The sequence below is a fragment of the Benincasa hispida genome, chromosome 5 (genome assembly GCF_027475165.1).
Source record: "Benincasa hispida cultivar pf3 chromosome 5, pf3_genome.v1.1, whole genome shotgun sequence".
Lineage (NCBI taxonomy): Eukaryota > Viridiplantae > Streptophyta > Magnoliopsida > Cucurbitales > Cucurbitaceae > Benincasa > Benincasa hispida.
The window spans coordinates 19,740,738-19,767,916 of NC_143482.1; the positions used below are offsets into that span (position 1 = coordinate 19,740,738).

A 27,179-nucleotide genomic window follows, 5' to 3' on the forward strand; every position below is an offset into this window, starting at 1 on the left:
AATAAATTAGGTTTTAAAAAGTGGAACAAATATCATCGTGACCAATTTTGAGTCATCTCTCATCTCTACCATTTTTCCAATAAATCTTGATGAATAAAAACACGTGGCACGTTGTCAGAATTTGGTAACGATGATCAAGGTTTTCAACACAGAGAAATGCAATTTCTTCGTTCGTTCTTGTGGTCCGACTCCCACTTAGCTCTCTCAAAGTCGCAATCGTATGCATTCTCGTTGCCTTGATCGAGTAGTTTTTTCCACTGTACAAACATCGACGGTGCTGTCATGTGGGCGGAGATTCTCTGCGGTTTCTTAGCATTTAGAGTGCTCAGGCGATTCTTTTTTCCAAGGGATGAAATGGAGATCGAGACCATTGATTCTAATGCTCTATTCGCCGTTGCTTCTAGGTAATTTCATTCCAGCGTCGTCCCATCAAAGCATTTCGATTATGGGAAGGAACAATGTTTGTAATCTAATGCTAAATTTTGTGTTCTTTCTTGTTTTGATAGACTAGAGAAGCTTTATGGTGGAAAGATTTTTGTCGGACTTCGAATTCCAGATGCTGACACTGGTTTGCGACAGAGTATTGATATGGTGCTTGTAACCAAAGGGTAAATTTCCTACATTTCGAATTTTGATTTGTTCTCTTTTAATTATCAAGTCTACGAGTGAAAGTAGGAAGGGAATGGACTTAATCGAGAATTTTGGAATTTGACAACTGCTTAGTATTAGCCTCGTAACGTACAGAGAGTGAGAGTTCATATCTCTATGCACTACAACGCTATTTCAACTAAAAGAAAAATGCATGTTGAAAGAATTTTTAACAGACCATGCTTGTGATCGGTTATGATTGACCAATCATTGCAGTGGAGCCTTTTGGAATAACGTCACTACTGAGGTGTAAAGTAACTAACCGAAATATCAACAAGAAGCTATGAGTTTCATTAACTTCTCCCCTCAAACAAGTGGGTAGGGAGACTAGACCAAGTTTGATTTGCAAGTAAGAAAACCTTGTAAGAGATAAATACTTGGTGAGAGTGAGATAGTTAGCAAGTTGATTAGAAAAGGGTTCATGTGAGACAGTTAGCAAGTGATTAGAAAAGGGCTTATTATGAATATCTAACAAATCAACTCCAAATGGATTTGTTTAGCTGTCTACTCATCCTATTGATCAGGACAATACTTTATTGAAGAACCAAGCAATATAAAGGGCCGATCAAGATGTATGTGTGAGATGGGAAGGTCTGTTTAGATAGGAAAGTTTTTCTGGTTGCCAAGGCAGGGAATGGGAGGAAGATTTGCATAGATGAAAGGCATGGCAAGAAATCAGGTAAGTTGGACTTGGAGATGGGCACTTCGGCATGGGTGAGGGATTGTTTATTGGCTGTGGCGGAGCTGAGTTCGCCTTTGGGATTCTGGCGAAGAAGAAGGCTTGAGAATGCAATCATCATCTTCCAGGTACTAAAAAACTCAAGGGGGAGATTTGCTTTATTATCCTTGGATTCCTTTAAGGGGAGGTGAACGAGTTTTTTCATTCCCGAAGGCAAAAGAAGAAGGGGGCGGAGATTATTGGCGGGGGAGCTCTCTGGGGCCTCTTCCTTCTACAACTTTCGGTATTCAACAAGTAAAGGCATCAGAAGGCGTAGGTAGTAAGGCATCGCACCTAGTAGCTAAGGTAAGTCTGGAAGGGAAAGTGTTGGCTGGAAAGGATAAAGACCTTGTGGTCAAGGTTGTTGTGGAAAAAGATGTTGAGGAACGTCTGAGGGAGTTTGATTTTGCGTTTGATTGTGATTCGACAGTGAGCATTAAGAAAAGTAATGCGGCAGTTGATTGGAAGATTATTGAGAGGGTCTTTGATCGACTCTCGTTTCTTAACTCTGGTCTTAGAATTTTCTATGCAAATTTAGTAGTGGGGATTTGTGGTTCAAAAGAAGAGGTAGAGGCCCTTATCCGTTCAGGTTCGTCTCTTAGCTCTCATGACTTTATCTTCCAAGCTTGGGATTTTCGAACGGTAGAGGAAGAGAGGAAACAGGAATTCAAAGGTGGTTGGGTTACGGTGTTAGACGTTCCCCCTTTCCTTAAAACAAGAGAGTTTATTGCTTCTATGACTGAGTGATGTGGAGGGCTTATTGAGGAAGAGAGTTCTTACAGTGGTGTGAGTTGGTTGAAAGAAGTGGTCTTCAAGGCAAAAGCAAACGAGGACGGCTTTATTCTGGTGGGTTGTAATGTTAACCACCTATATTTTGCTTTTTTGGTGAGATTTTGCGTCGATCGTCTTGGGGAACGTGATGTTTAGACTCGACCAAAAGGGTCTTCGATTAAAGCTGACATGGTCAGTCTGTCGTTAGGGTGGGGGGGAAAGTCAATAAGAAATCATGTAACTTAGGGAAGAAGAAGAGTGTTAGGGTTGTTGAGGATGTTGGGCCGGATAGTAAAAGCCTTCAGAGCTCCATTTCGGCTGTTAATTCGGTTGGAGGTGTTGTTAGACCGAGTAGTGTGTTGGGGTAGATAGCAGGAAAGGAGAATTGTGCTTCAATTGGGCTTCAATTTCTAAGGTTTTTTGTAATTACCCTATGAACATGATTTTGTATAGTTGGAGTCCCTTCTTGTAGCCAGATTCCCTTTTTTTGTGGGCTGGTTTTTGTATGCCCGTGTATTCTTTCATTTTTTCTCAATGAAAGTAGTTGTTCTTATTAAAAAAAAATCAATATCTAACAAATCATTGAGACTTGATCATGAGCATAGTGCATCAATTTCAATATGCTTTGTTTTTAACCTTCTAATTGTTTGGTGTATTAAAACAAGAATTTCCACATGCTTCACCTAGTCGAGAAAGGCTTCTAAATTGATCTTTGAATTAAAAGAGGCCAATTTTAGAAAAAGAAAGACTTATTCGTATAAATGTGCTGAAAATTTTGTTCCATCTTCATTTGAAATTCTGTAGATATATTCTCATGTTCTTGGTATGGTTTTCTCTTTCCCATCTCTGTTCGTCTAGGTATCTGTGGGTTACATCCCTCTTATCTCTTGAAACATCATAATCTTGCTTGTTTCACATTATTTACTCCAATTTCCTTTATTATTTGTAATTTCCCAAACAAAAGTTATCATAGAATCTAGGCCTCTTCTTCGCCAAAAGCCGTAAGGATTACCTAGATTCTTTGCTGAAATTATGACTATTCTTGTAGCATTCCTACTCTTTAAGAATGAAAAAGCCTTCCTTATTTGCCAAGTGGTTGTGGTGCTTCTATCCTGAGCAACTGCTTTTGGCGTAAGATTATTGTTAGCATATACGGTCCCCATACTTTTGAATGGGTGGCAAAGGGGATTAAAAGCACCCACCGGCATTTGTGGAAGGACATTTCGAAAGAGCTCGTCTTTTGTTGATTTAGTTCATCGTGTGGTGGGGGAGGGGAGAGATGTTTACTTTTGGGAGGATCATTGAGTGGGTTTTTTCATCTGTTGTCTTTTAAAAATCATTTTGTTGCTGATTTTCTTGTGTGGTTGGGGAGCTCTCTTTCCTTTTCGTTTGGGTTTCGTTGCCCCTCACCAATAGGGAGGCAACTGATGTGGCTTCTCTTCTTGATTTGTTTGAGGGTCACTCTTTTAGGTGAGGGAGAAAGGATGTGAGGGTTTGGAGCCCCAATCTTTTGGAGGGGTTCTCATGTAAGTCCTTTCTGCATAGTCTTGTGGATCCCTCTCCCATCAGGTGAGTAGGTTTTTTTTGATCCTTTGGAGGATTAAGGTTCCTTGAAAAGTGAGATCTTTTACCTGGCAAGTTCTTCATGGCCGTGCGAATACAATGGATTGTCTTTCTAGGAAACTCCCCTCGCTTGTTGGGCCATTATGATCTAGATCATATTCTCTGGCGATGCGAGTTTACTAGTTTTGTTTGGGAGCGTTTTGTCCCGACATTTGGCCTATCTTTTGTTCGTCAAAGGGATGCTAGTGATATGATTGAGGAGTTCCTCCTCAATCCGCCTCGTGGAGAGAAGGGGCGCTTTTTATGGTTAGCTAGGTTGTATGCGATCTTGTGGGTTTTGTGGGGTAGCGGAATGATGGGATTTTTAGAGGGATGGATAAGGACCCTAGTGAAGTTTGGTCCCTTGTTCACTTTCACGTTGCTTTGTGGGTTTCAATTTCAAAGACCTTTTGTAATTATTCTATAAGTAGTATTTTGCATAGTTGGAGCCTCTTTCTACAAGGGTGGTGTTTTTCTGGGCTGGAGTTTTTTGTATGCCCACGTACTCTTTTATTTTTTCTCAATGAAAGTTGTTACTTTATTAAAAAAAAAAAAAAATAAAAAATGATAAGGCCTTCCTATCCACGCAAACCTTCCCCATACTTAGCTTACATCGTAGAGAGAGGGTGAGAGAAAAAAGCTAAAAGGAGAAGCTTACATATAATCTTTTGTAACTTGCTAATGGAGCAAAAGCCGTTGGCCCCTCGATGAGCAATGATGTTCGGTAGAAGGTGCCAATCTTGTTCATGTTGATAGCCTCCCCCCACCCCCACAAAAGAACTGTGATTGCTACCATTGCAGTTGTCACATTTGGTATTCTTCTTTGCATCCGGTCATTTCTCTGAAAAAACTGAGAATTATATATGAAATGTCAAGTCTCACTGAAACATGTGATGTTTATTAATTCTGGTATTTTCTTTTTTCCATTGTTTCTTATGCTTTCAATTATTTAAATCCTTACAGGGAAGCAGTGGTGGTATGTGTCAAAAATCTTTCAGGTTTTGTTTCCATGAGTGCTGATGGAAGCTGGATCTGTGAAGGTGATGGTAGACAAAAGTCAGCGATTCTGCCTGATCCAGTAAGTTGCTTTCATTTACCAAATTGTTACGAGCTTTCTGTAATATGATGCACATAATCAGAAGTATTCTAAAGCTAATTTACTTCAATGATCTATTACTAACTTGTGAGACTATTTCCTTTTTGACTTGCTTCCATATGGAGCTCTTGATTTTAACTTTAACTGGAACATTTTGATTAGTCAGTTAGACTTGGGTTATTCGCTTGCAGGTTGCTTGGTGTTATCAATTGAGTTAGTTTCTTATTAAAAAAATTTTCTTTCCTTTGCTTTATGCTCATCTTTCTGGTGATTGTTCTGTAGAGCTCATTCGTATTAGATCCTGTTTGCATGTCTATTTTGTTGCATTTTCAATTCAACTTTAAACCATCGAGTTAATTACCATTATCTCTACTGTAAAAGATGAACTTTATGGCAGAGAATTTGCAAACTTTCACGAAGCATGTCAGTGGTGATTGGACAAAATGGTATTGAACAATAAGACTTACTCTGTGTACTGAAAATATTTCTCAAAATATTATTGAATTATTTCTCACTTTCTTAATATTACAAGGGCACAAAGCCCTAATTTAAATAGAATAATATTTACATATAAGGGAAGAGTTCTACAGAATAATTAAGTAAATAAAACCAAATAAAATCAAATATTGTGGCATAAACCAACACTCCCCCTCAAGCTGGTTTAAAGATGTATTCTATTGCTAGCTTGTTAATCAATTTGTCGAATTATAATTTTGAATTTCCCTTTGTCAGTACATCAGAAATTTGCTCTGTTGTAGGAAGATAGGTAGTGCATATCACTCCCGTATCAATTTCTTCTTTAGAAAGTGTTTATCAACCTTTATATGGTTTGTCTTATCATGTAGAACTGGGTTGTGTGCTATGGAGATGGTGGCTTTATTGTCACAGTAAACCCGTATAGGCATTATCTAAATAAATTTCATTCTTCCAATAATCTTTTTATCCATATACCCTCACAAATGCCATGTGCTAAAGCCCTGAATTCTGTTTCAGCACTACTCCTGACTACCACACTGTGTTTTTTGGTTTGCCATGTAACTAGATTGCCTCCAATAAAGGAACAATAGCCAGAAGTTGTTCTCCTATCTGTGATACTACTTGCCTAATCAGCATCAATGTAAATTTCCACATGTAAATGACCATTCTTCTTAAATAGTATCCATTTTCCTGGAGTCCCTTTCAAATATCTTAGAATTTTGTAGAGAGCTTCAAAGTGGGTTGGCCCTGGGGCATGCATGAACTGGCTTACCATATTGATAGCAAAAGCAATATTTGGACGAGTACGAGATAGATAAATAAGTCTTCCCACGAGTCTCTGGTATTTCTCCTTGTCTTTTATCTTTGTATCCTTTGCAGCTTGCAATTTTAAGTTTGACTCAATAGGAGTTTCTGCTGTACGACAACCAAGTAAGCCCGTCTCTTCAAGTAAATCAACGATATATTTTCTTGATTAACAAGGATGCCTTGTTTCGACCTAACAAATTCCATCCATTGGAAATATTTCAAGGTTCCCAGGTCTTTAATTTGGAATACATTAGCTAGGGTGTTGTTCAAGTTGTTCATCTCAGCTTCATCATTACCTATGAGAATGATATCATTAACATGCACTATTAAAACAACCATCTTATCATGACTAATATGTTTGTAGAAAATGGTATGTAACTGCTGGACTCTGGCAGAACCCATAAGTCATAACCTGTCACTACTTTTCCAAAACATTCAAACCGCGCTCTAGGAGTTTGCTCAAGGCCATAGAAGGATTTCTTTAACTTGCACACTTTGTTGGTTCCAAGGTTGACTTCAAAATATGGTGGTAAATTTATAAATATCTCCTCTTCAAGCTCACCATTAAGGAAGACATTTTCTACATCAAGCTAATAAAGAGGCCAATCGAAATTAACAGCAATAGATAACAACTCTAATGGAATTGACTTTTGCAACATGGACAAATGTTTCTTGATAATCAATTCCATAGGTTTGTGTGAAGCCTCTAACAACCAACCTCGCTTTGTATCTTTCAACGATCCCATCAACTTTTCACTTTATAGTGAAGACCCATTTACATATCACTATTTTCTTATCTTTTGGAAGCTCAATGAATTCCCACGTGCCATTTTCTTTTAGAGCATTCATCTCTTCCATAACTGCAAAGTTCCAATTCGGATCATTTAAGGCTTCCTGAAATAGATTTGTTCTCCTAGAGGTGAAAGCTCTATAATCATCAGACAATCTATGGTAAGAGAGGTAGTTTGCAAAAGAGTATTTAATACACCGACATTGCCTTTCCTATGGGCTATCAGAATGTCAAGATCAAACAAGGGATTTTGAGACGATGAGGAAATGTGAATAGAAGGAGGATTACCTGAATTTTTAGCATCATTTGTCAAGGCATCTCATTGGGTTCGTGGCACGTCACCTCTCTGATCTTGATTATTTTGTTTGAATACCCTTCTAGTATAAACTTGAAGTTCAGGATGTCCAGTGAGATCTCTTCGAAGTGTTTCTCCCTCTGAAACTGAATTTCCCATGTTTGGTGTTACGAGACTACTACTTCGGAATAAATGATAGAAGGAAGAGGAGATTTATCCCAAAAAATTATCTTCTAAGTTGGATATCTCCCCCTGAAGAAATTTTTTTGTCAAAAAATGATTTGTTTTCCAAAAACACCACATCCATGCTTTCAATGTATTTTCTAGTGAGGGGGTCAAAACACCCATATCCCTTTTTATCAAAGGCATGCATATATGAGGAAAATACATTTAAGAGCCCTAGGATCAAGTTTAGACTGCAAAAACTGGAGATATGAACATAAGCAGGACACCCAAATACTTTAAGCGGTAAACTAGACCACAAACGAATAGTAGGAAAAAAAATCCTTAAATTGACTTAAAGGTGTTTTAAAATCCAAGATTTTAGAAGGCATTCAATTTATAAGGTAGGTAGTCGTGAGAACTGCATCACCCCACAAAAACTGAGGAACATGCATATAAAACATAATAGCACGAGCAACATCAAGTAAATGCCTATTTTTTCGTTAAGCAATGTCATTTTGTTGAAAAGTATCATGATAGGTGGACTGATGAGAAATGTCCTTTTCCTTAAAGAAATCAACAAAAAATTCATTGAAGTATTCAGTCCTATTATCAGAGTGTAGAACGCTTAGTTTAGTTTGAAATTGATTTTTTTTTTTTTTTTATAAAAGCAAACAAAGATATCTTTGACGTCAGATTTTTTTGTAAACAAATAAACCCACGTTAATCAAGTGTGATCATCAATAAATGTAACAAACCAACATTTTCCACTATGTGTCAAAACTTTTGACAAACCCCAAACATAACTATGGATTAAGTACAATGGTTTGGAGGTCTTGTAAGGTTTTGGTAAATATGTGGCCTGATGATTCTTAGCAAAGGTGCAACTTTCACGTTGAAAAATTGAACAATCAATTCCTTTAAATATGTTTGGAAACAAAAACTTCAAATAGAAAAAAAGTGGGCCTAAAATGCCATAACATAATTGATTCTTGAATAGAGGGAGAACTAACACAACTTAAGGCCTGAATTTTTTTTATCACTAGTCAGAGAGTCCTCAAAGTAGTAAAGACCGTCAAGTAGACTAGCACGTCCAATCATCTCCCCCAAGTTTTGATCCTGAAACAAACAGTGAGTTGTAAAGAAAATGATATGACAATTAGTGTCTTTAGAAAGTTTACTCACAGATAATAAATTACAGGCTAATTTAGGGACATGGAGCACAGAGTGTAATGTAATTTTTTCTGTTGGACGAATAGTTCTTTCCTTACAATAGAATTGAAACAACCTTCTGCAAGTCAAATTTTCTCAGTGCCATACAGAGGGAATATGAGTAAAAAAAGTGAGATGTATTAGTCATATGGTCTAAAGCTCCGGAATCTATAATCTAGGGAGATGAATTAAGACAAGAAAAAGCTCGAGGACAGTTACCTATTTGTGCCAAGGAAGTACTGGGATTATCCGATGGCAAATTGATCTTTAACAACTTTAAGAGTTAATCAACTTGCTCTTTACTAAATGGATTGGAGTTAGCGCTATTAGCAATGGGAGGTACAAACTGAATGTACCTTTGTCACCTGGTTTGTTGTTCTTCCAGTTTGCAGGCTTCCCATGGATTTTCCAACAGCTCTCACGAGTATGGCGGGGTTTGTTACAATAATCACACCATACTCGGGGTTTGTTTGGTGGTAAGGAAACCTTATTGGCAGTGGCTTCAATCATCATAGCAGATGTCATGACGGAGTCTATGCTTTTCTTGCCCAACATAACACTTCGACAACTTTTCTCCTTGCGAACCTCAGAAGAAGCTTCATTGCTGGAGGGGAGAGTTTTTCTACTGATAAGTCTACTTCTAACCTCATTAAATTCATCATTGAGGCCAGTGAGAAATTTGTAAACATGGCCGTCCTCTACCACCTTGTAATGTGCTTGATCCTTAGTCGATTTCCATTCATAGCTTTCAAAAAAATCAAAGTCTGCCAAATTCTTGTCAGCTTGTGAAAATACTGTATAACTATATCTCCTCCTTATCATATATCACCTAGCTTGAGATTCAACTCCAATACTCGTGATTGATTGTCTAGGTCTGTATACATTTGGTTGACATTGTCCCATAAGTCCTTTGCTGTAGAATAACACATGTAGTTGGAACATATTTCCTCAGTCATGGAATTGACCAACCACATCATGGCCATGGAATTTTCAATATCCCAAGTAGCAAACAGGATTCGTCTTGGCCGGTGCCTTTTTGTCAATGGTAAGATACCCAATCTTCCCTTGTCCACGAATATACATCCGAACGCTTTGGGACCAATGAAGGAAGTCGACCCCATTAAGTTGGATTGTGGTGATTTGGACATTTGGAAGCTGATGGTTGTCTGAAATTTCAGCCATCATGACTTTTCGTTGGGCATGTTGTGTGCTACTGGATCTTAACAACATCATTAACCAAAGAGTCAACAAAAATACCTCATAAAGACAGGAGCCTCACAGGAAAAGATGACTCAATCGACAACCTCTAAAAGAAACACCCAGGGATGCTCGTGAACGGGAAGACTAGATTTGAGAGGATGTGGCCAAAAAACCCATTGATGATGGTAGAAGAGATAGGGCAGTCGATTGGCGGCGCCCGAGCAAATCTAAGATGAAATCGCGAGAGAAAATGCCTCCACTTGTGATAGATCCGAGGTTGCAGTCGAAATCGCTGGATTCTAAGTGAGGAAACCGGCGTTCACAGGTCTGCGATAGCGGAAACGAGCGGATATGATGACAACGGCAACGACAACGACAGTTGAAGTTGGGTAATGACGGCGACTGTGACAATAAAATTAGGGTTAGGGTTTTTTTTTGTTTGATGCTCTGATATCATGAAAATATTTCTCAAAATATTATTGATTTATTTTTCACCTTCTTAATATTACAAGGATACAAAGTCCTAATTTACATAGAATACAGACTTAATGAAATAAGGAAAATATTGACATAGAAGGGAAAAATCCTGCATAATAATTACAGCAAATAAAACCAAATAAAATCAAATATTGTGGCATAAATCAACATTTATTGAAGTCCTATAATACCCCTAATTGGTATGAAATGGATATTTCAAGTGGCTTTCTCAATATCGATTGTATAGTCTGAAGATTCACTACAGAAAATCAGCCTTGTGACCACAGGTATTTGTTGGTAGGGTGTAGTTTGCTGATAGAAGATCCTTATTGGTGTATACCAAAATGAGAGTTTTATTCAAATGATCTTATGAATACAAGAGAAGGGTTCAATAGAGAATTAAGTGTGAGATAGGGCTAATTCTAAATTTACTAAATTACCCCAGATCCCATTACATCAAGATGGCAGAGTCAATAATGTCCTTTGAAGTCTTCGTTTTTTCTTGGAAGATTCTTGCATTTCTTTCCTCCAAAGCTTCCACAAAATCGCAGATATAATGCAAATCCATAAACGTTCTTTAGTGGCTTTAAAAGGTAACTTGCAAAGGATAGTGATCCAGAGGATTTTGAACCTCTTTTAACTTTAGTAGGGAATTCAAGGATAAGTGATGTAATAGGATTTGGTGTAATTTAGTAATTTTGGAATTAGGTACCCTATCCCACACTTAATTCTCTATAAATAGAGAACCCCTTTCTTATATTCTAAGATTTTGATCATTTGACTAAAACTCTCATTTCGGTATACACCAACTGGTATCAAAGGTCCAAGAAACTTGGACCTGATGGCAGGGAGAAGGCCTACTGGTAGTGATCCCGTGGCAACCCTCAAAGAGGCGAAGCAAACCACGATCTTATCACCAAAGACTTTAACCCGACGCTCGCGGTCAGTCGAAAGCTCTATCAATGGCATCCATCACTTACTTGAGCGCATGACATTGACACGTGATCAAATAGAAAGTTGATTTACCGCTGCCATGAAATGAAGAAAATCAACCATGAATCATCAATTACCATCAAGAAAGACGCAATCTGAAAGTGCAACAACAAATTATCCAAGAACGACCAAGAAGGCAAGTTTACCATAGAAGATACCACGAAAACGTGTCAGCCCTTGAAGAAGACGAGCCGAGTAAAGAAGGTAGAATACTCGAGGAAGAGCTCGTTTTGGTAGAAGAAAAAATTAAAGAAATATCATGGAACCCACGAGAAACCTCAAGCACGGAAGAAAACATGTTCAGAACTTTAGAAGGGAAAATCGCCGACACAGAGCGAAGAAGAAAAATAAACAAAGTTGAAGAAGACGAGTTTAACCTATCCGTTGCACAACTTGAATCAAGCAAGGAGGGACGACCGATTGATCAAATCGGAGATGTAAGTGTTGAAAATGAAGGTGCAACAGTGGTAAAAGAAAACGACCCATGGGCACTTTGATTCAAAAAGTGTAAAAATCTAGTTCCAATTGAATACAAAAAACCGGGGGGAGATGAAATGTCTCGAATTGGACAATGGTGAAGTAGACTTAGTCGAACTTATAGAAGACGAAGTGGAATCGGGAAATTTGATTGCGTATGTCAAACCGGAAATTTAAGGGTATTCCAACCAAATCAGCGATAAGGTTGAGATGGCCGAACCGAAAGACCCAACGAAAAAGGAAGAAGAAGAAAATCGCATGGGTAACAAAGGAGATCATCGGAAGCTTGTTGGCAACCCATTTGGAGTCGACAACAAAGCAATGCGGAAGATCATTTGTTTGGAATCGAAAATTTTGGAATACCTAAGTGAAGTAAGCAGCATTGCAAAGGACAAAAACGAAAGAGATGAAGATAGATTTTGGGCTACAATGATCTGGGATGGATGGAATTTTGCGCAAGAAACAGGGAAGGAAGATGAACTAGCTATGCAAGGTGGATATTGTCACGATTCTTTCCCCCATTTTCCCTTTTTTTGAATTAACCCTAAATGCCCACAACCCTCGTAAAGAAAATTTGGGCCTTTCGACCCATAATCCACATATCTTTACCCAAAATCAAACCCACTGGTTCCACTTGGGGTATAACCTTTTTTTTTTAATGAAAATTGCAGGCTGGCCCATACATAAACCTATTGAAACAATTAGAATCCAACCTCAATTGGATTTTTTTCACACTTCCAAAACAGGGTTTTCTTCAATTTCAGGAGAGTCTACATTGACAAAAGAGGCTTTTTTGGACAACATAATTCTCGGACTAATTCAGGATGATTTTACTGAAAAATTTATTCCAATTCAAAGGATAAATCTTGGCTCACCTTGTGAAATATGGATGTTATTGGTTTCAGTTATTCAGAGATATCTCCATTCAAGTAGCTTACTTTTTTATTTTTACCATCCTTTTCATTTTAAAACTCGAGGATGAGTTTTTTTTTTTTTTTTTTTTTTTTGGGGGGGGGGAGGGATAGAATGTGATGTAATAGGATTTGGGTTAATTTAGTAAATTTAGAATTAGTTACCCTATTCCACACTTAATTCTTTATAAATAGAGAACCCCTCTTGTGTTCATAAGATTTTGATCATTTGAATAAAACTCTTGTTTTGGTATACACCACATCTTTAATGCTTTCTTTTTCTTTTTGATGTAAAGATATACCGGCGGCTGTAAAAGGCCATAGGTTTTCTTTCCTTATTGCAAATTGGAAACATCTTTTGGATACCCTTTAATGGGTCCTTTTGTATCTTTAAATATCTTTGGATATTTCATTCATCGTTTCTTATCCAAAAAAGACAAAAGAAGACTTGAGAATGATTACCTGATTGTGCCAATGAAATGCAATAATTATTATACGATAAATTGGTTGGTAGAAATTTTAAGATTTGATGAATTTCCTCATTTGACATGGTATCAAGTAATGAGGTAATGGGGAATAAAATATAAATCAGAACAGAACTAGATCAAACCAGATCAAGGCAATAAAATCTATATTTCAATAATACAATCATGAGATGCATAACCTTATATAGGAGAAGGGCTAAATACACAAAGGAAAGAATCAAAATAAGAACGAAATAAAAATAATTGATGGATGATTTTAGCTAATTAACATATTTACAACCAGCAGGAGGTAGTGGATCTTCTTCTTGGTCCACTTCTTCCTACTATATCTTTGATTGGGAGAAGGGATGTCCAGGTTTGGGTTCATAGCCTGTTGGAGAGTTTCTTGGGTTGCTCTTTTTCATTTCTCTTAGCTCCTCTTGTCCCACTAAATATGTTTTTTCTTTAAGAAAGCATCTTAGCTTGGAAGGTGAATGTTTTTAAGAAAGTGAAGTTCTTTGCTTGGCAAGTTTTTCATGACTGGGTGAATACTTTGGATCATATTCAACGACATTCTACCTTGGTCTTTCCTCTTGCATTCCCCATGGTGTATCCTTTGTCATCGCTAGGAAGAGGGCCTTGATCATCTTTTGTGGGATTACCCGTTTGCTTATTCTCTTTGGAGCTTGTTTTAGGGTGTTTGTGGTGGTAGTGGTGCGAAATGGAGATTGTTGTTTGTAGATTTATTCCTTGTTTGTGAAATACATTATCGGCTTGCTAGGAGGAAGACCTCGTGAGTAGGGCCTTTTTGCTGTATTCTTTGTCAAAAGGCAGAGGAAGGCCTTGATCATCTCCTGTGGGGATGCAGTTTGCACAAGCGGTGTGGAGTTATATTTTTGCAGGAGTTCGGTGTTCGGATAGCTGGCCAAAGAGACGTTCGTGCTACGATCGGGGAGTTCCTTCTCCATCTGCCTTTTAGAGAGAAAGGTCTTTTTTTGTTTTGTGCAGGGGAGTGTGGTGTTTTGGGATATTTGGGGGGAGAGGAACAATAAAGGGATAAGGACCCTAATGAAATTTGGTCCTTAGTTAGGTTTCATGTTTCCCTTTGGACTTCGGTTTCGAAGCTTTTGTGTAACTATTTGCTCGGTAACATTTTGCTTAGTTGGAGTCCATTTCTTTAGTAGGGGTGTTTTGGTGGGCTTGTCTTCTTGTATACCCTTGTATTCTTTCATTTTTTTTCAATGAAGTTTTTATTAAAAAAAAAATATTATCTTTATTTAGTTGAGATTTCATTTGTTAGGTAATTTTCTTCTTTATATGTTATGGGTAACATGTCTTCTTGTAATTTGGTTTTTTGATTTTATCCCAAAAAACACATGGTATCAGAACGACCATTACCCTTATTTTTCCAGTCTCTGTTTTCTTCTAGTGTTAGGGTTTCCTTTTTGCACCATTTCCTTCCGACTTTGCTAACATGCTGAAGATTGCGCAAGATTGCTGCCGCTTGCATGCTGAAGACTATGTTGTTTTCTTCTTCAGTCTCCTATCGTTCCGGTTTTATTTTAATATTTTGAATTCTTTTTGCCATGTCTGTGACATCTACCATAGTTTCCTGCTCATCCGTCGTCTGTCTGCAATTGCCGCTGTTCAGTTATGTTTTCCGGTCATGTCTGACATTTGAAGTTTTTTTTCTTTTCTTTTGGCGTTGAAGTCAAGTTTCTTCTTAGGCACCTACTTTGGAGGTTTAGATTCAATTTCAAATGAAACGTTGAATCTACTCAGCGTAGTTGAAGCAAAAATCCAAGTAAAGAACCTCTGTGGTTTTATGCCTGCAACATTAGAAATCTCATATGAATACAGAGGAAGCATCTTTCTACACTATGGAGATACAGAGACAATGGGCCCTCCAAACAAAGTTAATGGTGAATTATATGTAAAAGATTTCTTAAATCCAATTGGTTTGGTCCGTTTAATCAAGTTATGAAAGATGAAGGGGTGGAATCCTTAGGTCTAAATCATGATTGGACCTTCCTTGAAGCAGCAGTAAACTCATCAAATATCTCAAGAAACCCCCTAATTTCCAGATTTAAGAAGAAACAAGGTGATGTTCAAGTCTCTTGCTCGCCAGAAAGGAAGGATGGCCAACCTCAAACAGTTGAGCAGCAAACTGGAAGTCCTAACCAGTTAAGTGAACACAACCAACAATTTAATAAGGAGGGAGAATGCTGAGGTCTTAAAACCTCATAGAGGTAGTCGAACAGCCACATCTTTGGAAGGTGCAAAAGTTGTTTTTTTAAAAAAATTTAAGTTCTGCTCTTATCTCGATGGAATGCCAATAGTCTAAACTAGTCGAACTAGACTCTATCTCCAAAGTTAGCCATCCCCCAATCATTAAAGATAGGCCGACACTTGTATCGACAGAAGTGGCCCCCATCAACAACAGACTGTTTGATTTCTGAACCCCTCAAGAAGCATCCTTTTGACTTCCCACCTCTTGAGTCACCGGAAATTACAATGCTAAGAGTGACGGTCTCTAAAGAAGTTCAAGAGTCCTTTTCATCAAATCCCCATCCCCGGTTTTGGTTCATCATCAGTAGAAGGTCTCCCCAGTTCCAAGAATACTGTTTCACCAACTTCTGATCGTGCATTAAAACTCACAAGCCTACTAAGACCTTATCGAAAGCACTTCATAAAGAAGAAGACTTCCTTCTAGAATATCTGGACAACCATGATAAATGCAGATTTGCTCGAAGATTGTTGCACCAAAGTTCAAATTCCTATTTGCTGTACTACTAGGTCAGATAATTCTCCTCTTAAACTTCGTGCATTTTCTTATTTTGATTTTAAATTTTCTGGATCAAATGTAGCCTTTGTGCGAGGTACCCCGGAGTCCCAACAAGTTAATCAAAACCAAACTTATGATTCAGATGGAGATTCTATAGTCAGTGTCAGCAATGAAGATTTAGACAGATCAGATTATGAAACTTTTCAAGAGGAGGAAGAATTCTGTGATGATCATTGTAATGCCTTACAACGCATTTTCCAATAAGAAGAAGAATTTGTGACAGAATGCGAAAAATTCCCATTCATACAACCCATTGACAAGAAGGAAATTCCAAAAAATCTGCGATCGATAGTGGAGGATTGTGACTTGATCCTAGGATAATCCCAGTGAAAAGGCTCCCACATAAAATTTTCTTACCATGAAGATTCTGTCATGGAACACAAGAGGCCTAGGCAATAACTCTAAAAGATTGGCTATAAGAAGCATAAAAAAAAATAAATCCAAACTTGATCTTGATTCAAGAAACTAAGAGAGACTCTTTTGACAGTGGCTTTGTCAACGAACTATGGAGCTCAAAAGACATTGGATGGGACTTCGTTGATGCTTTTGGTAAATCAGGGGGCATTTTAACCAAGTGGGATGAAAGCAAAATTTCAGTCTCAGAAGTGCTAAAAGGAGGCTTTTTGGCAACTAGTGATTGACAAAATTCAAGGCAAATTGGACAAATGGAAGAGATATAACCTCTCTAGAGGAGGTCGTTTTACTCTTTGGCACTCAGGAGGCAAACTGAATCATTTAGTTAAATGGAACTTCGTCACTCATGTGCAAGAAGATGGTGAGCTTGGTATTGGAGGTCTGAAAATTAAAAACCAGTCTCCGGGCTAAACGAGGGTGGAAGCTTATCATTGATGAAAACTCTCTATGGAGCCAAGTGGTAAAAAGTATTCATGTTAGTGGCATGTTCGGTTGGCATACCATTGGAAAAGTTAATTGCAGCTTACGTAGTCCTTGGATTAATATATCAAGGACTTGGTTAAAAGTTGAACCATTGGCAGCATTTAAGATCGGCAATGGTAGAAGGACTTGGATGGACTTTATTCCACTAAAAACTTCCTTCCCAAGACTTTACACCATTTCTACAAAGCCTGACGAAGCTGTCTATGATTTTTGGGATGATGCACTTGAATCATGGTCCATTCATTTTCGAAGACTACTCAAGGAAGAAGAAATGGAAGATTTTCAACTCCTTATTCGTCAGCTTTCTACGTCTTCACTCACAACGGTTCTAGATAAAAGACAGTGGACTTAGAAACTAACGGTTTTTTTCGGTGAAATCCCTTGTCAAACATCTATCCTTGGCCTCTCCAATTGGAAAGCATCTAGAAATGGCATTGTGGAAATCTAAAAGCCCAAGGAGGATAAATATTACGATCTGGATAATGCTGTGTGGGCTGCTAATTGTGCAGATACACTACAACTGAAGCTTTCCACTCACAGTATCTCTCCACAAGCTTGCTCTCTCTGTTTGGCAGATTCTGAAAATCTGCAACATCTGTTTGAAAACTGTTGGCTAAATCTGTTAAATCGTTTTAACATTAGTTGGGTCTTCGGTAATGTTTTTAAAGAAAATGTCCTTCAACTTCTGATTAGTCCTAAGCTGAAAAAGAAACCGAGGTTAATTGGGATCAACACAGTTAAAGCCTTGTTATCTGAGTTATGGTTCAAAAGAAACCAAAGAGTGTTTCATGACAAAGCCTCTCCTTGGTCGTTCAGACTCGAGACAGCCTGTTTTAACGCTTCTTTTTGGTATTCTCTTTCCAAAACTTTCGAAGATTTCTCCATTCAAGACATCAGCCTCAATTGGAACGCCTTCATATTTCCTTCTCCTTAACAAACTTCTGAACGTGTCTAGTTCTTTTGTTGATTTTATTTTGCCCCCATGTATTTGTGTCAGCTCTCATTTTCTTTGTATTGCATTGTATTCAACATGATTATTGGGTTGTAGCTCTTGCCTTACTTTTTAGGATAAGATGAGAGTGCTAAGGAGGTGTCAACCTAGTTGTGATGTCTAGGTGCGCTTGCTGATCTTTATGTCTTGTTTTAGTGTCTTCGCAAATATCTTGTATCGTCTTTCATTATCTTAATGAAGAGGCTCGTATCCTTTTTTTTAAAAAAAAGTCAAGTTTCTTCTTCATGAGTATCAATTTTGTTGAAGCTGTTGGTTATGTTTTTTTTCCCCTTTTCAATCACTGTGTAGGTTTGATTTAACAGCCAACAATGACAAAACATTGCTTAGGAAGTGTCAATATTGTGGACTCCTTTGAATCTCATGATACCTCGACCTCTGAAGTTGTGACAAATCACAAACTTCAAGTTCACAGTTCTCTCCATTGATGATTTTCATGTCCCCCCACCCCCCACCCACACACCCACACACAAAAAAAAAAAAAAAAAAAAGAAAAAGAAAAAGAAAAAGAAAGAAAAACGAAACGAAAAGAAAAACAGAATATGACATATATAAATGATTTTTAATATCATGTCTTTAATTCTAAATACAGGTTGCTGAGACACGAAGATGGGTTTTAATTCTTGAATCATACTTTGAGCGGAGAGGAGTTGTGCTGCCAGAAGGATATTTATCATGGAAAGTTCTCCTTCCCAACCCAAAATTCCGGTATGGAATGGATGATTCTCCTTTTATGCTTTTAACGATGGACTTGTTCCTTATAGTAGAAGGTGATCCAACAATCTTGAAAATGTTGCCACATATTTTATCTTTTACTTTTCATTCTTCTTTCTGTGAGGTACTGGTAGGGTCGAGTTTACCGAAGCCCGTAGACCCTGGCTACACAAGTAATATTTATAAATCACCGAACTAACTACTTATACTAACTAATAGTACAAGCGACAAGTCCGGGGTCGAACCTCAGGGAAGCGTGGAAGATTAGTTCATCAAAACTTGTTTTAAGTTAAAGAGATAAATGGGGAGTTTGATGTGGATTGATAAACGAAATTGCATAAACTAAAGTGCAAGAAAAGTAAAGATAGAAGTGGAATTAATCAAGATGTTTTAGTTTAGAGGAATGGATTCACTCAATGTAATTTAGATCATTGAACCAATTTATGACTTAAACTTCTTGTTTATGCTTAGCCCAATTGATTGGAATCCCAACCAATGGTCCTAATTATCTAATTAATCAAAATGCACAGAAAACGAATATGCTCCATACAAATTAACAAATCGCATTAAGTTCTAGGGATTATGCTATGATGAGTGTTTAACTTCCAACGTCTAATTAAACAATTATTATGGTTTTTCTCTAGGTTGATAGGAGCAGTCATTTTTACTTAACGAACCTATTGCTTCCATTGGGATTAACTTATAAATATGTGTCAAATATTACAAGTTAATAACAAAGCAGTAGAATCACACAACAAAATTATTGGGCGTCAATCAACAATTAAAATCATGCAATTCATAAATGTAAATTCGGATTAAAACCCATAGACAAGTTTGTATACATCAATAAATCGAAATTTCAAGAAATTACATTGAGTTCCTTCGAATCCCTAAACTAAGAAACCAAAACCTTACCTTTCCATGGAGGATGAGAAGCTACAATCCGGCATCTACTCGATAAATTACTAAAGAAACACCCAAAATACAAAGTGAAAATCCTTGTATGGACTAAAACAAAGTCCTCGTGCATGGTTTGGTAAATTTAGTCAAGCACTCGAATGTTTTGGTATAAAGAAGAGCACGTCTGATCATTCTGTATTCTGTCGACGATCTGACAATGGTATTACTTTGCTTGTTGTATATGTTGATGATATAGTTATCATCGGAAATGATGTATCAGGTATATCCTCCCTTAAGACTTTTCTCCAGGGTCAATTTCATACCAAAGATTTGGAATCATTAAAGTATTTCTTGGGTATTGAAGTGATGAGAAGCAAGAAAGGTATTTACCTATCTCAACGGAAATATGTACTCGATTTATTGTCTGAGACAGGTCAACTAGGAGTCAAACCATGTAGTACTTCGATGATACCAAATTTGTAACTTACAAAGGTAGGAGAAGTGTTTAAAGATCCTGAGAGATATAGGAGATTAGTTGGGAAGTTGAACTATTTAATAGTGAAACGACCTGACATTGCTCATTTTGTGAGTATTGTTAGCCAATTTATGTCTTCCCCTACTATGGATCATTGGGCTGCAGTTGAACAAATCCTATGTTATCTGAAAGCTGCACTTGGACATGAGATCTTATATAGAGATATGGTCATACAAGAGTTGAATGTTTTTCAGATGCTGATTGGGTTGGATCTCGAGAAGATATGAGATCAACTTCTGGATATTGTGTTTTTGGAGGAGGGAACTTGGTGTTGTGGAAAAGTAAGAAACAGAATGTAGTTTCCCGTTCGAGTGTTGAGTCAGAATATAGAGCGATGGCACAATCTGTGTGTGAAATAGCGTGGATACATCACCTTTTGTCTGAGATGGATTTAAGTGTTATTGTGCCAGCTAAATTATGGTGTGATAATCAAGCAACTCTTCATGTTGCATCCAATCTTGTGTTTCATGAATGAACTAAACATATTGCAGTGGACTGTCATTTTATTTGCGAGAAAATACAAGAAGGGTTGATATCTACAGGATATATGAAGACTCAGTTGGGAGATCTACTTACTAAAGCAGTAAACGGAACAAGAATAAGTTATCTGTGCAACAAGCTGGGCATGATTGACATATTTACTTCAACTTGAGGGGGAGTGTTATGATATGTATTTATTAATATATATTTATATTGTAAATTTAATTACATGTCCTTTATTGTAATTTCATATCTCCTAGATTAAGGTTTCTTAATTACCTATATATATGTATCTTCAATTCTCTCTAAACTTCTGAGTACAGGGGTGATAGGGTTCCAATCTACTTACGTGGATGAAAGGATGAATCTCCATCCACAACGGTAATTGCACCCGATAAGAGACTTTCCCAACCTTTTCAATGACTTCCACCAATCCTTCATTCCTACTCACGAGGTGATGTTCTCTCTAGCCTTGCAATCGAAACTGTTCTGGGCGCAATCTTATCTAAACTTTGTCCCCTGGTAGGAACTCTCGACGTCTGGGCTTCCTTTTCCTCCTCTTTGGAGGTAGGGACTTGTGTAAGCTGTCCGACTTGACAACACGACACTTTTCCAAGACACAAAATGTCTTGAGAGGCTTTCCCTTCCGTGGTTTCAACTGACTCGTGGGTAAGGTCCTTCTCCAACTAGAGGGCCGAGATCATCTTTATCCCATTTGGTTGTTTGATCTCGGCATGCACAACGGTTGGCAGACCCTGTGATCACTAAGCATTTGGCAAGGGATATTGGTATTACCTTGTGCTCGAGCAAAAATTCCATCCCCATCACCACGTCAAAGTTATCCATCTTAACGATCACGAAATCGGTTGGGTCACTCCAATCTCCCAATTTTACGACTATTCTCTTTACCATTCCTGTAATAGGCAAGGCCGTGGAGTTCACTGCCTTCATTTTACTTACGCCTCCTTCCCAACGGAGATTCCATCGTCTGGCTTCTGTTTCAAACATAGAATTATGGGTGGCTCCAGAGTCGACCATGGTACTCTTGACTGATCTATAGTTAATCCAAGCATCTACATACATCAGTCCGCCTTTTTGGGGTTCCTTTATTTCTCCCATATTCCTCTGAAGAGGGCAACTAAGAATCTTAGGGCCCCAACCCATGGGGTTTCATCTTCTTCTGCTTGTATATTCTCGTCCTCTACCTGAACAGCTCTTCCTTTCGAATATGAGGCTAATGAGACCTGAAAGGTGTTAAAGGCTGCTCGTTTTGGACACTCGCTTGCCTTGTGTTGTCTCTTGCATATGTAACAAAATGGGGGCTGATAAAAGTTATGTTGATTTGGCCCTCGTCATGTATTTCCAGTTCTCTGTTGAAGTGGTTTGCCATCCCTACTCGTGTCTCTGTCTCCCCCACTATTTCTCAATAGGCTTGAACAGTTTCTTTTACTCCCTCTAGTTAGGGATCTCGAGTGTTGCCTCATCTCTTGATATTCGTCAATTAAGTCGAACAATCGTTCGACCGCTGTGTACGTTGCTGGGAGATCTTGTACTCTCTATTCATATAATTTTGTTTTCGCCCACGGTTTCAGCCCGTAGACAAAACAAAAAACTGTCTCTTTCGGACATATCCCGTACGTCCAACATCAGCCTGGAAAATTGTTTCACATAGTCCCTAATAGTGGTTGTATGTTTCAATTCTTGTAGCTTACGTCTTGCCAAAATTTCAACATTCTCGAGGAAGAACTGAGCACGCAACTTCTGTTTCATTCTCTCCTATGTGTTGATGGTGCATGACCCTCTTGGATGTCCATAAAATGGGACCTTCACCGTAACTTGGCATCCTCTGCTAGATGCATTGTCAGTAAAGTCATCTTTGACTCTTCAGTAGCTGTGTTCGTAGCTCTGAAATACTGCTCCATATCAAATATAAAATTTTCTAGCGCTTTCGCATCACAAGCCCCACAAAAGGGCTTAGACTCGGGTACTTTTACCCTGTTGAATTGGACTGCACCCCCAGTTGGGGCTTGATTTCCCCCTGCTCTCATGGTGAGGTTAACTCTTGCACTGATGTCCATAATCTCTACCTGGACGAAATCGAGGGTGGCTCGAAAGTCTTTGGATAACTTAGTCACCATCTGAATTATCGCTTTATGTGAGCTCTGTCCAGTTCTCATAGCTTTTGTTTCTAGGGTCTCAACCCTTGTTAACAATTCCTTGACGGGCATTCTGTCCAAGCGGCCAACCACCACATCATTTCATCGGCCTTGTTAGAGACTTCTTGTAACTGAGTTTCTAGGAATCGAACCTGATCAGAGACTTCTATTAGAAGCATTTGCTCTTCTATCTCGACCAATCTGTCAACATGGGACTTGCCCAACTATTTTGTAGTAGACATGATCACTTCTCAACTTCACAAGCCAACTTGGCTTTCATACAAACTCTCACAATAGCGCCCCCGTAAGGGTCTCAAGATGATTGTCGGCACTTGTTCTCGTCCTCGAACAAGTTAGCCAATCCAACTTCGAATAGCCGAGGGCACAATGGGGTTTCTCATGACCTCCACCCTCGTTTTTGAGAAAATGTTTTAGAAAACGGGTTTAGAGAAAAAGGTTTTCGCAAACATTTGAAAGCATGATTGAGCAATGAAGATTAGTCGTACAACTAGCAAGCAATATGACAACAATGGCTTTATAGTATACAACTCTTGGGTATGAGGATAAGATGATTAGTCTTACCCCATATAGTGCATTCTGAACAAAAAGACATTTGCCACCCTTGCATATGGAAATGGGCGAGCGACTAAGAAAACTACATAGAAAGTAAACTAACTAGCAAAAGGAAATACATAGGATGAAAGCACGGTAAAAAAAGGTGGAGGCGGACATGCGGCCATGGGCAACACGCCTTGGACAAGCATGACTGTGACACCCTTCACTTCCCTAAGGGCAAAATGGTAATTTCACGTCCTTGAAGCCTTGGTTGCTCGATTTCACTTTCGCTAGCTCCAAATCAACCTTGAACGCTCGTTACACTCTGATATGCACAAATTGCTCCAAAACCTAAAAATAGATATTTAAACACTTGAAACCCGACAAACAAGCGAGATTGGAGACATAAATAACTCTTTTTGAGAGCTATTAGATACCTTTGATGCATTCGGATATCTCAACTAGGTTGATATGCCCATAGCGCCCTTGACATTATTAGGTCAGTTTTTTGTTTTGTTTTTTTTTTTTTTGGAGTTTGAATGCCCGTTTGAGCTTCATGAGCTTTGATACCATATTAGATAAACGTAGGATTCCATTTGAAAACCAATTGGCTATGAGAGAAGTAATCCATGTATCTAATAAAGATTGTGATGTCTCTCCACTTGTCCAATGTGGGATCCTCAATGCATCATATCTAGCATGATAGAATCAGTGTTGGTGACGCTTTAGTGCTTTGAAGGTATCCATGACAATGGTTGCATATTAAATAAACATGGGATTTCATCTCAGAACTAATTGATTGTGAGAAGAGTATCCCATATATCTAATAAAGAGTGAGGCCTCTCCACTTTTTCGACGTGGGAACCTCAACGCACCGTTTCTAACTTGATATAATCAGTGTTGAGGCAAGAGGTGAGTCTTTCGTGCTTTGAAGGTATCCATGACTAGGGCCTTCAACCTGGCATTCCCCATGATGCGTTCTTGCCTTTTACCATCACTAGAAAGTGAGGCGATTGCTTTTTAACATGGGCAACAAGCAACCTATTCACGTGGGAAATGGAAGAGTCGGGATAAAGAAAAATAATAATATGAAGAAGAATGAGAAAATTAAAAGAAATACACGACCCTCTTATATTGGAGAAAAACCTGACCTAATATGAAAGGAAAAAATAAGAAAAATAAATAAAAAAACTTGTTTAATGATTACAAGTAATTTAAATATTTTTTCATTTTTCTCTATTGTAAAACTTCATATCATATCGACCTATCAATATTATGGAACGTATGAAAGATGTGAAGCAACATTTGAATTTTGTTTCATGACATCCTTGCTACTGCTCAACGATTTTCTTAAAGTTGTTTGTTATGAAGTGCAGAACGCTCCATTCAAACTATTTTCCTTCTGAAGTTGTCACGTATGATCAATGGAAACTTTTGAAACCAGAACCAAAAAGCATGTTCTCTGGTTGGATAAAGAGTGCTTGGCGTGGAGGGAAAAAAGAAATGCAGGAATCCATGGATCACAAGCTAAATTTTGTCCTCAACACTGCACCCATGTGGGATAGGTTTGTACCCATATTTTTATTGAACTGCTTATTGCATTAACTATCACCTTATTATCTCACATCACTTTTTCTATCCAGTACTCTTTTCCACATTCCTAACTTGATTTTACCAATCACTTGCACGCATAAGTTTTAATTTATTGAAAATATAGCATAATATAGACACTTATTGGAATGTTTTTAATGTTTTGTCGGAAGCAGGCAGGTCCCCGATCTTCGAATTGTTTAACGAACTTTGGAAATATTAACATAGGTTTTTCTAACAAAATCTGGGGAAACTCTTCAATTGGGCTATAGCTAAGGCCCAAACTGTTAACTCACAAAGTCCATCCCCATTGGGACATGGCAGAAGTTGGCTGTCTGTTAATATATATGTATTCCATGTCTCACGTTTCAATTTAAACATTGGATGTCAATTACCGTGTATATGTTATCAGTAAATTAGTCATATTTAGTGATTTCAAGATGTATGCAGTCGCTTTTCAAAGGGAACGTTCAAAGGGGAGGATGGGTACCGTGAAGTTTTATGGGATCTAGTTAGAGTTTGTCTCTTCTTTCAATAGATTTTTGTAATCATAACTTGCAATTCTTTTCTTATTGAAGTCCTTTCTGTATTCCCTTTCGTGCAGTTGGATACCTTATATCTCCCGCCTTTTCTTACTGTACTTATTGCACTTCTCCTTCAATGATGAAATTTCATCTTAGTTTCATATATAAAGAAAAGTGAAAAAAACAAAAGAAATATGTGTGTTTAGGCACCTGGTAGACCTCCCATTGTGTATGAAAGAAAGAGGGGTAAGAAGAAAGTTCGTCAAGTACAACCTGTGAGACCTCTCATGTTCATAAAGAAGATACAAGTGTGTACTAAGGAAATGATATTTGATTGTAGTATGAACAATATAAAAATATATAACGGAGGATAAATAGCATGCAATATATTTTTAGAAGTTCTAGTTTGGGTACATAATGTTCTATAGATTTTACTCTGCAACCTCTCCCTTTTTCTTTCCTTCAGGTTGGTGATTAACGGAAATAACGTTGTTCTGGGAGAATTCTTGGAGTTCAAAGCCAAAAAGGAAGATATGCTGGCTTTGAGAGAGATTAGAAGATCAAAAGTTAGTTGCATACTCATCCAGAAGATCAGAAGGATCGGATTTGGTAATATTCAAAACCATTAGACTTCAGGCATATAACAACATTATTCTTAACTGGTGTTAGTAGTAAGCACGCACTATTCTTGTGGTTTGTTTTCCCTTCACTTTTTGTTATATTTTAGGCTGAATTATAAGTTGTCCCTGTTTATGGTTGTGTCTAGTAAGGGCCCCAAACTTTTAAAAGTATCCAAGTTTCTGCTTTTCAATCTTGACTCTAATAGATCTCTAGTCTTTTTAAATGTCAAATAGGTTTTTGAACTTTTAAATTTTTGTTAATAGAATTATTGATATAATATTAAATTTACCTTCACTCATCAACAAATTGTTGGGTTAATTGGTCATTTAACATGGTATCAGAACAAGAGGTCTAGTAAGTCTTGTGTTTAAATTCCTGTAATGTTGTTTTCCCTATTGATTTTCACTTGTTGGGTCTTATATACATTTCAAGCCCATTATTAAGGGCAGTGTTGATATAATTTTAAATTTATCTTTATCCATCGACTTAAACTTTTGAGTTAATCAATAATTTAATATGATATTAGAGTAGCTTTTGGGTCAATCGGTAATTTAACTATAACTATACTAGCAGATTTAGAATGTGTAGGTTTGTATTATACTTTGATTCTATGAAGATTTAATATATTCACTTCAAGTAACCCCATAGTTGGAGATTATTTTACTACTTCAATCATATCTATAATCTGATCCACAGTACTCTGGAGTCCGGCATTAAATTTCTTTCTTCCATTCTCCTTTTGTAAATTGCAGCCTCTTCAAGAGTTCGAGTTTTATACTCTACTAGGGATTGTCGAAATGATGGGGCATCTGCTTCTGATTGCAAGGAAGTAACAGTAGGATCCAGTACAATGGTAGTATTTCAGATGGAATATTCTTCTAAAGTTCGAAAAATCAACATCTCTTCTATTGTGTCTCTATCACTGAGCGCCTGAACACTATTGCTACATTTTAATTTCGATCATGACTCTACCAAGATTTGTTTGAGTTAAGAAGAAGAGCATATGTTATACTTCCTTTTTGTTTCTTGCTATCTAACTATATATTTGTATATATTTTGGTCATTCATCCTTCAATATGTAAATGTTTTTGAAACTCAACTGGTATCAGTATGTACCGAATTCAGATTTTTCCATCCATCTGTACTACCAAAAAAAAAAAAAAAAAAAAAAGAAGCTTTTGGAACAGTGTACATATGATTTTATAGATATTGTGGTCATTTGTGATCTTGATAATATATATTTGATTTATGTA

General features: G+C 37.6%; 1 protein-coding gene across 1 annotated transcript; it reads left to right on the plus strand.

The window, feature by feature from the left end:
• LOC120077943 (uncharacterized) lies at positions 1-27,179 on the plus strand. Its single transcript, XM_039032076.2, has 7 exons — positions 1-404; positions 507-608; positions 4,703-4,817; positions 18,444-18,559; positions 24,568-24,756; positions 25,772-25,914; positions 26,679-27,179. The coding sequence occupies exons 1-7, from the start codon at positions 283-285 to the stop codon at positions 26,858-26,860; spliced, it is 969 nt and encodes a 322-aa protein (XP_038888004.2). The 5' UTR covers positions 1-282; the 3' UTR covers positions 26,861-27,179.